Raw genomic sequence first — 14,479 nt, forward strand, 5'->3', positions numbered from 1 at the left:
CCCCCATCGGTCTGTCAGTCCGTGTTCTCGGACGTCTGCGGGCACTCTCGGGAGCAGACGACCTCGTGCTGCCCGTTGGCGCGCGTTCGCGCGGCTGCCTGTGCGGAACGCGGCCCTGCCTTCGTTGGCACGATTCGCTGTTATTAGTGTACCTAGAATTGGACCGAGCCGAGTGGCTGTTGTTGAAGAGCGGTATCATACGCGGTGGAGCTTTGCGACGATGGCAAGAATTCGAGTAGTTTCGTTGATACGCTTGTCGCTGTAGTGCGATCAGTTGCCTACATTCCCCGCATAATGAGTCGTAACACTTTTCACGGTACAAGCTTGCCCTTGGAGCGATCTGCGTAAACATTCAAACTGCCTTCTGAACTCATTTGACAATATTCTTGCTATTGGAATCAACTTCTCCGCCATCAGCCGCACAACGCGCCAGCCGCATAACTTCAAGCACTCTCCCAATCCACGAGGTCCGGCGCTGGCAGTTTTGTTGGATTTCCAGCCATTGGGAAGAAGGCGAGAAAATATAGCGGCGTCTCTATTACGTGCTACATGAGTAGATTGGTCTGAAATCTGAACGTGCCTTGTTTTGTGGTGATAGCGGAGATAATTAAAAGAACTAAAAAGAGGAGGCACAAAACGTTTGACGTTAGGTTCACCCGTTCGCTGGACTATCCTGATGTTTCACGTCATCGGTGCTCTACTCTGAGGTTGACTACATTAATCTGCAACCCCGTAACTTGGCGTTTATGCTTGTTTGGTATCTGCAGTCCGGTTCACGGCGTTTCTGAGCAATCGAGATGCTTATCGCTGAGGCGCCTCACGCTAAAGGCCGACCTACAAAATCGTCTTCTGGCAGAAAGAAAACCGGTTCCCACTTCTCCATTTCCTTTCACGCTCTTGTCCCCTCCTTTCCCCACAGGAGCTACTCCCCGCTGGAGTCACTTTCTGGAATGGAAAGGAGGAATTGAGTTTCTCTCTTTCTCGTTGTTCGTCGGCCTTTAAGCTTGTGCAAGCTACTTGAAGACTGATTGCACGAATCTACCGTTTTGTCTGTTAACGGAACCTTCGTCGGTGAATAAGAGTGGTATTCTTATTCAGCGATACCCGGCGTCAGTGTAGAAGGCAAGGACACCTCTCGTCCTCGCAGATCTTACAGGAAGGAAAGCGCGTGTGGTAGGTGCCCTGCATCCCTCACCGCCATCAGGTAGGCACCATTGCAACACCCCACAACGTAAACCGTAACGCTATATCTGGCCCGGAATTCTTGTTTTGGCGCGTGCTTCGCTTTGGTGTGATATGCGCCCCGTTTCAATTCAATTCATTCTTACATTTGCAACAAACAAATGGCACGATTTATAAACAGCATGTGAGCACATAATTCCTGTAACTATAGTTCGGTTGTGTCTACTCTTTACAATTATAGGGGAGAGCTGCCATAAGGACGAGGCAATAAGCTGTTATAATTCCCGTGGAGTTATTATTATTATTATTATTATTATTATTATTATTATTATTATTTAAGGGTAGGAAGGTTTTTATTTTTAGATGGTAGCAGTTCGATTGGTGATAATCTTGTTCCGGTATTTTGAGCGTTTATCTAGAATTTATTTCTTTAAAGGGGTACTCCGGCGATTTTTCGAGCTACCCATACTAAATATATTTCACGAATTCCCAGCCTTTACCCTTTCCGGTATGCTCTTTTGTATCGGGAAATTCATAAAAGTTATTGTGAAAGCGGCAAATGAAAATGACGCAGAAACCGACATTCCCGCACTTTTCAGTGCCGTGACGTCAGTGGCAGGCAGGCTTGCCAGTCGAGTTCTATATGTCCAATTTGATACTGAAAAAGAGGTTATGTTCTTTTTATTAGTGATATGGGTGTGTGATGGCTTACTGAAGCTAAGTTGCCAATGAAGGCACCACTGGCCAATCTGATCCGGATATTGATTTAACACTATACTTGGTCGTCAGACGTCTTGATTGGTGAATAAATAAGCCAGTCATCTGGGAAGAGGGTAATTTCTATTGGAGGTGTAATCATTCTGGTGATGTCGTTAATATAGAGAAGAAACACTAGCGGTCCTAACTAACACAGACCCCTGTGGCACTCCAGACGTTATGCTTAAGGAGTCTGATGAGGCTCCTCGAATTCCAACTGTGTGATCCATTTTTAAGTACGCTTCGGTCCAACTAATGATATGTTGATTTATTCCTAGATGTTTTAGTTTTGCTACTGGCTTTTTATGCGAAACGCGATCGAGTGCCTTCGAAAAATCAATACTTAGGACATCAATTTGTGTTTTCGAGTTCATTGCAGAAGCAAAATCGTGGAAAGGTTTTACCGATTGAGTTGTCGTTGATAAGTCCAACCTAAGTCGTACTGTTTTGAATATAATCTTAGGTGTAATCCATGAATTATGTTTTTTTTTTTTTATTGTTTTAACCCGTGTTGGAAAGGAATTGGCAATGCAGTAACACACCATTTTTTTTTAAAAATAAATACACATGTCGTTAACACTATGAGTAAAAGAGAGGTCTCTAAAAACGTCTAACGACATCTCCGAATTGTCGAGAATAGTAACATCATCTGCAATATTAAATAACTTACTTAGTTTTTGCGGTGGGACGCTTCACTCTCTGATGATGCAGAATTACGTCAAGGGAAACGGTTTGATGATCTGATATGCCTTCGGTTAATGCAATAGAATAATTATTTACATTTTCTGGCAAAAATAGCAAATCTCATATTGTCTTACAATATTCCGTAATCCTTGAGTATTCCCGAACTACTTGATCGAGGTAATAATTAAACGCTATATCAAACAATCCTTCGCAGCTTGTAATCTCGGTTATGTCCAGCAGAAAGAAGCTCCCAGCCCATACCAGGAAGCTTGAAATCCCCGGCCATAATTAGTTTAGTGGTTTTGTTTACATATTTTGCATAACAGAATGTTTAGATTTTCTAAAAACTCAAGTTGAGCATTCGGCACAATATATACAGCTACAATAACAAACGATACATTACACAATGACATTTTACAAAACAGCGTCTCTTTCAGCTCACAATCTAATGGTAAACAAGTGATATTGCGTTTTACAATAACAGCAACACCCCCTCCACGAGATACTTTATCATTCTTGAACAGTTTATAGTTTGGAGGAATAATAAGTTCGCTTGTTACCTCGGGTGACAACCAAGTTTTAGTTAGGATAATAATGTGAGGATTATGTACGATTCTCTTATGTTCCAAAGATGTTACTTTGTTTACAATGCTTCAGGCATTAAAGGTAATAACTCGCAACAGAGATTGCAAACATGGCTGCGATTGTCATTCCCGGTCGTCTTTCTTTTTATCAAGGTCCACACACCTTGTATTGTTTTCGCTATTCCAGTAACGCATCTGGCCATTGATCCTAAGCTTGTCGTGAACAAGGAACACTTTGTCTCATTTTCTCTTGTTGCATCGCGCGCTTTCCCAGAGCTTTTTTCTCGTAGTCACTTCCTTTCGCATAATCACAGCTTACGCACAACTTGCTTCCTTTCAGTTGTTTGCAGTTTTTTTTAGAACATCTCGTTTCTCATTAGAATGTATAAATTTCATAAAAACCGGACTGCAGGGGTCCGTTTTTTCCGCCCAATATAGCGAGTTTGTTCAGCTGAGGTATACGGTGACTTCAAGCGTCTTAGTAAATACGTTGTTGTTCAAAACGTTTTTGTTTGTAGCCCTGAAATTGTTTCACCATCTTTCTCCGGTGGTCCAAATACTCTTAAGATATTTTATGTCGATATTTGTTTTCTAGTTGGTCTGTTATTTCCTTTCGCTGATCTACATTATGAGCTCTAGTATCCTTACAGTAACCTTAATTGAGTCTGCGGTTCCTTTTTGTTTCCTGAATATGTCCAAATGCTTTCTTCTAGTCTATCTATTTTTTTTTTGTTCCTGTCATGCATATTTATTATTTTGTAATCTCGTCTGGTTTTGTTTTAATTCATTGAGATCTCGACGAAACTCTTCCTGACTATCTAGCGCAGTGGTTCTTGATGTTTCGCGGACTCCTTGTGGATCGATGATGGAGGACGCCGTTCGTGGTGAGGGGGGGGGGGGGGAGCTATAGGTTAATTATGATAATGATCTAATAAATGGATATAACAAAGGGCTAGTGTGAAGACTTTGCTCATTGACATACACATAAGAAAACTCACCCGAATATTAGTGTTTCTCTTCAATCTAAAAAAAGAAAAGACAACTTTTATTGCCGGACTAGACTGACGAGGCAGGGCATCGCGGACCCCTAGAATGCCTTCGCGGACCCCAAAGGGTCCGCGGACACTCCTTTGAGAACCACTGATCTAGCGCTTTTGCAACAGCTCAACACTCGGTCCCGGATTAGTTACGACGTTTCCCGCAAGTAGCAATATTAAAATAAACCAACACTCATTCAACACATCTGTACGTTTATGAGAGGACAGCAACACAACAAGTATTTGTTGTTGTGATTTCCATATCAACCTGTAAAGTCACGGTTTTGTATTTAATTTAAAAAAAAAAGGTTGAATTGTTTTTTTTTTTCTTCGCTCGATAAGACGTTTATGACGCAGCATTACTTAGGATCGTTTCTTCGCGTGACTGGTCGGAGTTATCGATTGATTTCTTTTGCCTCAAAAAATCAATATAAAATACACTAATATTCGATCGCTTTCATAAAAAAAAAGTTATTTTATTTTTTTGATACGGTAATTGTATTACTGTATAGCCGATTGGTGTAGGTAATTCCACGAACCGACGTCATCTCTGTTTCAGTCGTTAGTAGAATTGCGTCTTTTTTTTTTGTGTGTGTGTGCGTTTCCTCCGATTGTAGTTGCGGTACGCTTGTACACTGCAGCGTGGCACGGTCTCCGTCGATGGAGCATTACACGAGGCGAAAGCGAGTTCATTGTGCACGTTCGCCGACGGATGGGTTGGGCCGCACGTGACTCGGGCCCATTTAATTGGGGCGTCGTGTGGGGGGCCAAGCCCGCTCGGCCTCCCCGTGGCCCCTTCGCCGAAAGGGCTAGCCGGCCGTTCTGCTGATTGACAGCTCGGGCGGACGCCGCCGGGCCAGGCGGGCTGAGAGTGGCATAAAGCTAGGATTCGCCATAACGCCAAGAATAAAACAGCTCTGGCGTGGAGAGTTCACCAGGCGTATCTCGCGGTGACAGCCGCCGCCGCAGGGTCCGTGCCTTTTCCGTCCGCCCCGCGAAGTAAGAAGGCCTGGGATCGGCCTATGTCTCTTCATCGCGGTTTTCGAGCTGCACTCTCAGACCACTCAGTCCGCTGGCATCCATTTATCGGTTGTATGGTGAGAATGGCATCCTCAAAATGACTTATGTGCGCGTCAACGGAACCAACTCTGTCTTCTCTCATTCGTCCACCTCGGAGTCGAAAGTGCCGACCTACGGGTCCCCAGTTTGCGATTTCGAATCATCTTCCGAGGTGCCCACAATCTGACGGAGGCTTGTACTGCGGAAAAGGCGCCGCGTAACACAGCTTTCGGTTGCACGCCAAAAGACCCCGTCGAAATGAATTCTCAGTCCTACGCATGCCATATGCCCCTTCGCTGGTTTGGCACGTAAAACGCCCAAATTTGACTTTGCCTCATTCGTGAGGGGGGTGACGAAACTGCTGGGAAGAAGAGTAATAAAGACACATCTAGAGGGATATAGATGCCTTGCAGTTGTCTCCTGAATGGTCCCCATGTAGATTCGTGGCGATTCTATAGCTTTTTTCTTTCTTGGGGAGTTTTGTTGGTTTTTATCTTATTGCCGATTTCTCGGATTCGTCACTTCCACACAAACCTGCAGTGTCTCCCACCTGCGTGACTCGAGAACAGGCGTCTATCCACTTCCTGGCTTTGTTTGTTTGTCTTTCCCTTCGGAAATCGAGTCGCCTTCCGAGTTCTTTGGCACGGACGGACTCGGCATTAATTGGGGAGGGGGAACTCCCGCCCGCGGCGAACCTGCGCCGGTAGCAGCGGGGCGATGCCCCTTGACACTCGCGTCTAATTAGTGCCGTAATGGTAAGCGGCGCTCAAGCGGCGTGGCCTCGGCCACGGCGATCGATGCACCGTTGCTGGCCGCCGCCCCGCCAGGCACGGCCCTCGGCGAATGCCCCGGGCTGCGGGAACACCCGCGGCGTTTTTGCCGTGGTCGTGCAAGTGAGGCGGTCTGTCCGCAAGCGCCCAGGAATCGCTGCCCTGTTCGACTGCGAGTCGACATACTGGGTCAAGGTGTCGCGGGTCCCCGTTCGTGGCCTGTCCTCAAGGGGCGCATCTTCCGGCCCGTGGTCGCAGCATTGATTCCGGAAGGAAGTCTTGCCCCCCGCGGCGAGTCCCCGACGCGCGCCGGTCAATCGGCCCCTCGACACTCGCGGCGCCTAATTGTTCTGACCGAGTGTTCGGTGTCGGCGCTTTCTCGACCGCGTTTTTGATTTGTCGACGACGCGAGCTCTCTTGACTCTCTGGGCAGCGGCCCCAGAGAGTGGTCAAGGACGAGCCCGGGCTCGAGCCCCGGGGGGGGAAAACCGCTCGCGCGCGCTGCTACGCTCGACCGCGGGCCTTGGGTGGCCGCTTAGGCGTTGTTGCGGCGAAACCAACTCGTGTACGAGCGTACGGGAACGTGCCCCGGGTTTGAGTTGTCCCGAGAGGCTATGGATTGGGATGCGGGTCAGTCGTCGCGACCTTGGCACTCCGCGTCGGATCGTAACCGCTCGTCCTTCCTCCGCTTCTCCGAGCTGCCGTTGCCCCGCTTTTTTATTTTAGTATTTTTGTTTTCTGTGCACGGGCGCTCTGTGCTCTTCTGACGGCTCCGGAGAGGACCTTTTCTGGCTGCCGACAAGGTCGGGGGTGTCCACGCTTTTCTTACACGTACATTGGCGGCGTGCCGTTTTTTTTTATGGAGTTGCGTGGCAGCGTGCGGATAACACATGCTTCTTCTGAACTACCTGGTCGCGTATTGGACAGTGCCAGGGAAATGTTCGGTCGAACGTGATGACGGACCAGGACGAAGAGATAAGGAAAACCTGTCGGTTCCGAACAGCTTGCCGCTTTGGGATCATTCTACGCGAGGTCGGGATTGGGGCTTGGTCGTTACCTTTTATGTCGCTTTAGGAAGGGCGTATGGGATAAGCATTTCGCTTCGAACTTCCGAATCGCGCAGCTATGAAGTGCGCTGACCGATTCCCTCCGTGTTCGTTCCATTTAAATGTTTATTAGTAAAGAAAAACATTGAAAAAGAATCCGAATGATTGATTTCTTAATTTTGAGCCAATCTTCAACGTTCACTGAAACATATCCTTTATCAAATTCAAGATTTTCTTTCCAAAGGAAAAAAAAAAAAAAAGAAACACCTGACTGCAGTCTTCTCTTTTCACTGAATGAAAGTTGAAAGGAATCTAATCGCACATTCGGAAGTTACCTGATCTAAAAATATCCTGCGGGGAATGCTTTGGGTCCGGCCACTGAAACACCCCGTTAACGACGACACACATATGTGACTTTTTGTTGTCGATACAAGGAATCTGACTGTTCGCAACCTTGTCGTCCCTATTGACACATGCTGGGCAAAACTGCTTCACGCTACACCCCGCCGGGATGATGCGGCGCTCCGCTTCTGTGTAATGATTGTGCCTGACACGCGAGTTGCCGTTGCCTCGTGCCTCTCCCAGGGAGCTGCAGCAGCAGCGACTGACCCCCCTAACGATATCGAGGCTATTGCGGTCAATACTGGCTGCTTCCTGTGTTCACTGTACAGAGAGCGGCAGCAAGTGGAATAGTGCGTTTTCGGAATTTGTTTGATGAAACCTGACTGGACATTTCGGTTTTTGTTTTGTTTTGTTCTTTTGTATCGTACTATCTGGAGTTTTTTCACGACCTCACACATCTGTTTCTTCTGCACTTGTGTGTGTTTTGCTTTTGTTCGCATAACTATGCTCCATCAGCAGTCTCGTTTAATTATTAAAAGAAAGGAAATCACGGTGATGTAAAGTTTGAACACTCTCAAGTTGCATCTTTACTGACTTTTATATATTAAGATATATAGGGGTGTCCAAACCTTTTGGATAAGGAGCCGGATGAGGGATCTTCCGCAGGCTCGATGGCCGGAAAAAAATATTAAACAGGAAAAACAAAATGAACGAGCCTATATAAGCATTTCAACACACACACACAAAAATGTTAGAGTAAGTAGTAAAAACACCACCATAAGGTGGATCAATGTATATACTTCAAAACTTCAATTTGAAATTTAGTGTTTAGCTAATTCTGACCTTACACAAAAATTGCGACCAAGGAAACCCACCGGGCATAAAGAGAGCGCTTGGGAAATATGGGACATTCGCCCAGTGCAAAAGACTATAAAGAGAAGGATAAAACTAATGCTGGCAATATGCAATAGTTCTGACAGAGGACACTAAGCGCAATGTGTACATGAGAACGCAAATGAATTTTGACGTAGTTAAGAGGCACGAGGCAGGGGGACTACGAATGGTGACGCTGGTAACTATGTTCAATAAATATGGTAGCGAGAGGACCCGCGTTACAGTGGAGTTTCTCTCGTTTTTTTTTTGTTTTTTTTTTGTTTTTCTGGTATCCTCGTTTAATTTAGTTACTCCTCTTTGACAGTCCGAGGTTAAACTAGCTACACCCCACGCCTTGGTGTCGCCTCTCTTTGATCAGATGACTGCTCGAAATACTCCTCTCGCGTTCTCTTACAATGCCGACAAATCATGCACGTCAAAATTTAAAAAAAGAAGGCGATCGTGGCAGAAGAAGGAAAATACTAAATTTGTCGACAAACGACTCTAAAAATTTAAGATTTCCGGATAAATCTGAACCGTGAAAGCAGTTCCCGTCGCGGGTGTGGTATGACAGCTGTCCTCCGATGCGCGATGGTGTTGCGCGTTGCCCCTCGCAATCGCTCGTGAGTGGTTTGCTTCCGCTTTACTTGCAATTCTTGGGAACTCTATGAGTGAGCGGCGACATGCTAAGTTTAGTTGTTCTGAAAAAGGAATCGGCTATCCTGATTATTCCTGATTTTTTCCGGGGCGTTTTTGAAGACAAGCGTTTCTCGTTTTATGGGCATTAAGCGAGACTCTGGTGCCCTGGTTTAGTTTCGAATGATCGAATAAATTAAAAAAGCGGTTTTAAATTTGTTTTCGTCTTCAGTTTATGACTATATGAGACGGTGTCCTCAGACTGCCTCATGTGATCACCTGCTTGTCGCTGTGCGAAGCTATTATTCGTCTAGCTTCCCACGTCTTTCGGCGACGTTACAAACGACGGTGCGTCTCTTTTTTGGTGTCCGCCTTCCCGAGCCATGACACTGCCCCCGAGGCTGCTTCTCAGGCACCATCGAGAGCATCCGTGCGTGAGTTAAGACTGCAAGCAACGTGCAGCCGAAGCACGATAGAAGACCACGTTCTTGCGTGGGACGCAGTATCTGGTTCTCGTTTTGCAGAAACTGGTTGAATCCATCTTGCGGCCATTTTTTTTTTCTTTTTTTGGGGAGGGGGGGGGGGGAAGGGGGGGAGAGGTTGGCTTTTTATCATTTCTTCTTAGTGCTTTTTTTTCGGGATTTGTATATATATATATATATATAAAATTTCCCCTCTTTGTGCGCTATTTCTGTATCGCGAGATTAGTTCCATTCTTCCGTGTCGGCCTCCTCGAATGGGAATTTTTGCGTGGTTTTAGGTCTGAGCCGTCTTACGGTATTGTTGAGAGAGCAATTACGGAGTTGAGTTGGCCTGCTGCACCTTCCGCGCCGTATCAGCGGCTTTCTGGACGCGCTTTGGGAGAAGAGGCTATTTTTGAGCACATGGTTTCTCGCCGCAGTAAGCTGCGATGCGCGATCTCCGTTTTGTAAATTGCGCCTCGATTTCTTTCCTTGGTTTTCCATTTCTGGTGTACTCGCGGTGGGTTTGTACCAAAACGTTGTATAGTATGCCCATTCTGTATAGTTTTATTAATAACTGAATTATCGATTTTGTAAACTAAAAGTAAGTTTTTCTCGTTTTTTTTTTTTTTTTTCGCGGGGAAGTTTTTAGTGAAATGGTAGCGCGGTGGTAGGTACCAACCTCACAAAAACAAAGCGAAATTTCTTCTTCGCCCCTGACGAAAATGGACCGAATGAAGTGGGACGTGTCCTGTTTTGCGTGTTCATTCTCGCCGTAAATCGGCGTAATAAATCGGAGTTTACTGTATTAGCCATGTACGAACGCAACTCCAGCCGGTAACATCGGTGAAAACGTGTCTGAAACAGCGAACAACGGGTCACAGTACTCAACGAAGGGCTGCAGTTTGGGGATCACAATACCGCTGCTCTTTGTTCACGGGTACCTTTTTTGCGTGCCTCCTATCGATATCATAACGATGGTGTCCGACAAAATCGGCGGTCATGTAACTGAACTGCCTTGACGAACCTTTTTTTTTTTTTCTCTCTCTCTTCTCTGAACTGACTGGCGTCATGTTCTTCGTCCCCACAGAGGAGTTCGTGGCTCACGGCTCGACCGTCAAGTGTCTGGCGATCGGCCGCAAATCCGGCAGGGTGATGGTCACCGGAGGCGAGGACAACAAGGTGAACCTGTGGGCCATCGGGAAGACCAACTGCATCATGGTGAGTGGCCCGTCCCACCTTGCGGTGTCCTTTTCTTCGGGAGGGGCTCTGCGCACGTCGGAGTTTGGCCCATGGCGCCGAGGCGTTCGGCCCAGCTCCGTCGTCTCCGCAGAAACTGTTTGGCGCGGCACCGCGTTTTCCCCCTTCGATTCTCGTCCATCTAGGACTTTGGCGGAATGGGAACGCCGGGCGCTGCTGGGCCGACACACGACGCGGCTCGCGCGGGAACGCTCGCCAATCTATCTCGACGGGGCATTGGTCGCGGCTGTTCGCATGGTTCCACTTTCTGAGTGCGTCTGTGCGGCGTCGTGGTTGAATTAGGAGCGTGCGCGGTTGTATACTACTGAGACACAACATTGCAAATGACCCCGAAGTGTGAAACAGTTTTCTTCAGTCTCTCCAAAATACACTTCAGACTCCCCCCCCCCGAATTGTCAATATTTCACCTGATAAAGAGTGGCCCCCGCTCGAAACGTACGTCGTGATTAATAAACTTTGACAGTATTTTCATCCAAAGGCAGACAGACTTAGCATTTTGCCTCCCTAAGCAATCTTTAACAGTGCCTCCCTTCCCTTTAAAGCCCCGCTCCCCATGGTCAGAGACCATGGGAAGTTTGGAGTTGAAAGTTTCAAAAGTAGCTAGATTTGGAAGTAGAATTTCCTGACTAACTAAATTCAAAGCTAAACTAAAAAAAAGAAGCCAATTAATTTGGAGGTGGCCACATATTGGCCGGCCCCAATAATCTGCCGCCCTAGGCAACTGCCTATTCTGCCTATTGGTAAGTCCGTCCCTTCCTCCATCAGTACTAACCTTTTACTTACTTTTGCATCTTATTTTTTGTCTCGTTTATTTTTGCAAAAGGGTCGTTGGCGGGTTTCCTTTTTGAATACACTCCATTCACCCTTAAAGAGATGGAAAACCAAAATTTGGATTAAAAAAAAAAATGCAGGAGGTGTGGGCGGGACGCTACAATCCCTACTACTCGTAAGGCGATATCTTGAATGGGCGGCCGTATTTTTTGGAAAAAGAGGTCGAGATCGAACCAGGCCGACGAGGCGCGTGACGTAGAGATACGTCGTTTCCTCCTCTCTTCGTTTCGCTCCCTCAAGGAGGCGAGGCGGAGAAGAGGCGAGGCCGTTCCCTCTCCTTCTCGGAGAAACATGACGTGAACATTCCTGTCAAATGCGCCTCCTTTTTCTTTTTCTTTTCTTTTTCTTTTTTTGTAAAATACGGCCATCCGTTCGAGATATCGCTGTATATGAGATGTTTTGGTGTTAGCAGCATCCCGTTGCACGCTTTTGCCGCGTGTTTTGTGGAATCCATATTTCGGTTCAGCATCCCTTTAAGCCTGCGGGGCAGCAAAGGCTACACCGGGTAGCGGCTTTGCAATGTCCTTTCGCGGAACGAAAGCTCGCGCTAGAAAGACGCGTTTCGAAGCATGGAGCGCGGGCTAACTCGTGCCTGTGGTTAGAGCCGCCACTTTCGTGGATTTGGGAAGCTCGTAGCGTCACGAGAGCTGCACGCACCCGCGCGCTCCGGTCTTTTCGGTAGCTCCGTGGCGATATTGTGGCGTGTCCGCAGTCGCGTTGGCCGGGAAAGCGCCGCGCTTCATTTGGGGCCAAGTCCAGGCTGCGACCTCGTTTCCCCGTCTCCCGGGGCCTCCGGTCCCTTAATCGGTTACCGCACCTCGGCTATACATATAGCTTTTTTTTTTTTTTTTTTCTTTCTTACATCGCGTCCAGCTTTTTTGAAGGAGCGATCCTGTGCTCGAGTTCGTCTCTCGCCAGAGGCGCAAGAGGAAAAGCGAATTGGTCGGTCACCGCGTGGAATTCCTCGTCCCTTTGTTGAAGCTCAAGGCGTCGGGGTACGCTAAAGGGAGGAAACATCGCCGGCTCGTATTTTTCTTTCCTTCTTTCAACACTCGCGCGTGCAATCAAGCAGCAGCGCGCGCGCGCGCGCGAGCGCGCGTGTGCGCGCAATATTGAGGGTGGCACACACTGCGCGGGGAATCGGTACCGGTTTTTGTCCGAGAATTTGATACGGAGCAGCGGCGGTTTCGATCGCCGGAGCGTGTACGGTCGCGACTAAATTGCGTTCTTTGAGCCGAAGTTCCATCGAACCCGCGCGGCTCTCGCTCGAGCAGTGCAAGCTCGTTCCGCGCGGCCTTGACTGTCTTCTCCTCGGCCTGCGTTGCGAGTTTCGGCTGCCGGACTACTCACTCGGCTGTTGGTGGGAGCTGGAACGCGGCGAAGGCTGCAGCGGGATTTGGCCATTTTGAAGCAAATTAGAGCGCCCCCCGCCTCTTTCTTTTCGCGGTGGGCGGATTATTACAACGGGTTTCGAATTCCAGGTTGACGTGTCTTCAGAAACGCAGTCTCCCGGAAAGGAGAGTTATTTCGGAGCCGGGCCCGCTGTTTTCTCTCGCGGAGCGTTGGCCTGATCCTGTTCGGCTAGGTCCATTCATTCGCTTCTTTTATTGTACGGTACCGACTCTATAACCTCCCATTAAATTTTTTTTTTTTTTTTTAACTTTCGTTTTTGTTTAGCACCCACCGCCATGCCTGCATCGATGCTTGGAACTTGAATCTGCACGCTACCTTAGGTGCACTTCAGAACTGCGTGTTCAGAAAAAAAAGCAGCTGAAGCGTTGGGAAAGCTACAACAACTTCCCAGCTTTTGACGTGCTCCGCCGAGCTCAGTTGCTATAAGGCTCTACTTTATAGACGTGCAGAACCTGTTCCGCAAGAACTGGTTCTATACACAATTGTGGCGTTTAGAAATGCAGTGCAGGTGCGTGCTCTTCGCTTTAGAAATCGAACACTGGAAATGACCGTCCCAGCCATATCTCTCGGCAACTTTCCCCCCCGGCTGTATGTAAAAGTGCAAGGAAGGCCTTTCATTAGGCATTTGTTCTCGTCGAGGTGTATACATAAAGCCAGCAGTTTCCTTAGACGTGCACACAGCAATAGAAAAAAAAAAGGAACAAAACCGTACGCGATTAGAACTGATGCAGACAGTGTGTCGACCGCGTCTTTCATTTCTTAAGCGTCCCCGGTGTCCGATTTCCGATCGTTTCTTGAATGTTGATTTCCTCCTTCATCAGCCCGGCCCTTCGGGACCGCCGTGCGAGATATGGAAGATGGGAAATCTGGACGGCTGACATGTCGATGGCCCTCGTGGGCAACTGGGGGAGCTCCTCATTTTCCCCTCGTTTTCCGAACTTGGCGAACGGCATCGAGTCGGCAGAGCTGCCGTGGCCCAGCTTTCAACAGGTCCAGCGACGGGCGACCGTCTGATTCGGCCTGGGCAGCGGCGCGTGAGCTCTCGTCCCTCCGTACGCGGGAGAACAGCCGCGGCAGGTAGCCTGGCCGGCCGGGTTCGACGACCTGGCGTTCCCCCCTCCCGATGTCGCCGGTGTTTTCCGGCCGCACCCGGAAGCGGCGGTCGCAGCTGTGGGACGACGACGGGAGGGGAGCCCCCACTGGAGCACCTCGCGTCTCGAGCGGCGCGTGCTGCGCGCGCGCGGACAAACCGACGCTTCGGGGCGCGGGGAGCCGCTCTTCGAACCTATCCGTGCTCGCCCACGTGAGGTCATTCGGGTCCCCGTGGGGTTCGAACCCCGAGTCCACCTACGAACCATTTAGCCGCTCGGAAATCAGATTTGGGAGTATGCCTGGCACGCCCCAGCGGAGGACTGGGGATTCATTTCGACCACTTGGGGCTTTTCTGACTTTGTGCAAATCTCGGTTGCACGTAAGACCGACGATTGGGGGAAACGTAGGCCGGCGTTTTTCCTCGCAGCCACCGAGGCGGCAATTCGCTGTTTG

At 48.4% G+C, this 14,479-nt stretch overlaps 1 protein-coding gene across 11 annotated transcripts in view; it reads left to right on the forward strand.

The window, feature by feature from the left end:
* Positions 1-14,479, forward strand: part of LOC8041779 (katanin p80 WD40 repeat-containing subunit B1) — a 172,747-nt gene that overhangs the window by 40,395 nt on the left and 117,873 nt on the right. For all 11 annotated transcript variants that reach the window (XM_042287100.1, XM_040499184.2, XM_029991423.4 and 8 more), the window contains one exon: positions 10,521-10,651. In XM_042287100.1, the coding sequence (XP_042143034.1) occupies positions 10,521-10,651 (131 nt within the window). The remainder of the gene's footprint in view (positions 1-10,520; positions 10,652-14,479) is intronic.

Source organism: Ixodes scapularis, unplaced genomic scaffold, assembly GCF_016920785.2.
Source record: "Ixodes scapularis isolate PalLabHiFi unplaced genomic scaffold, ASM1692078v2 PGA_scaffold9__187_contigs__length_104089568, whole genome shotgun sequence".
Lineage (NCBI taxonomy): Eukaryota > Metazoa > Arthropoda > Arachnida > Ixodida > Ixodidae > Ixodes > Ixodes scapularis.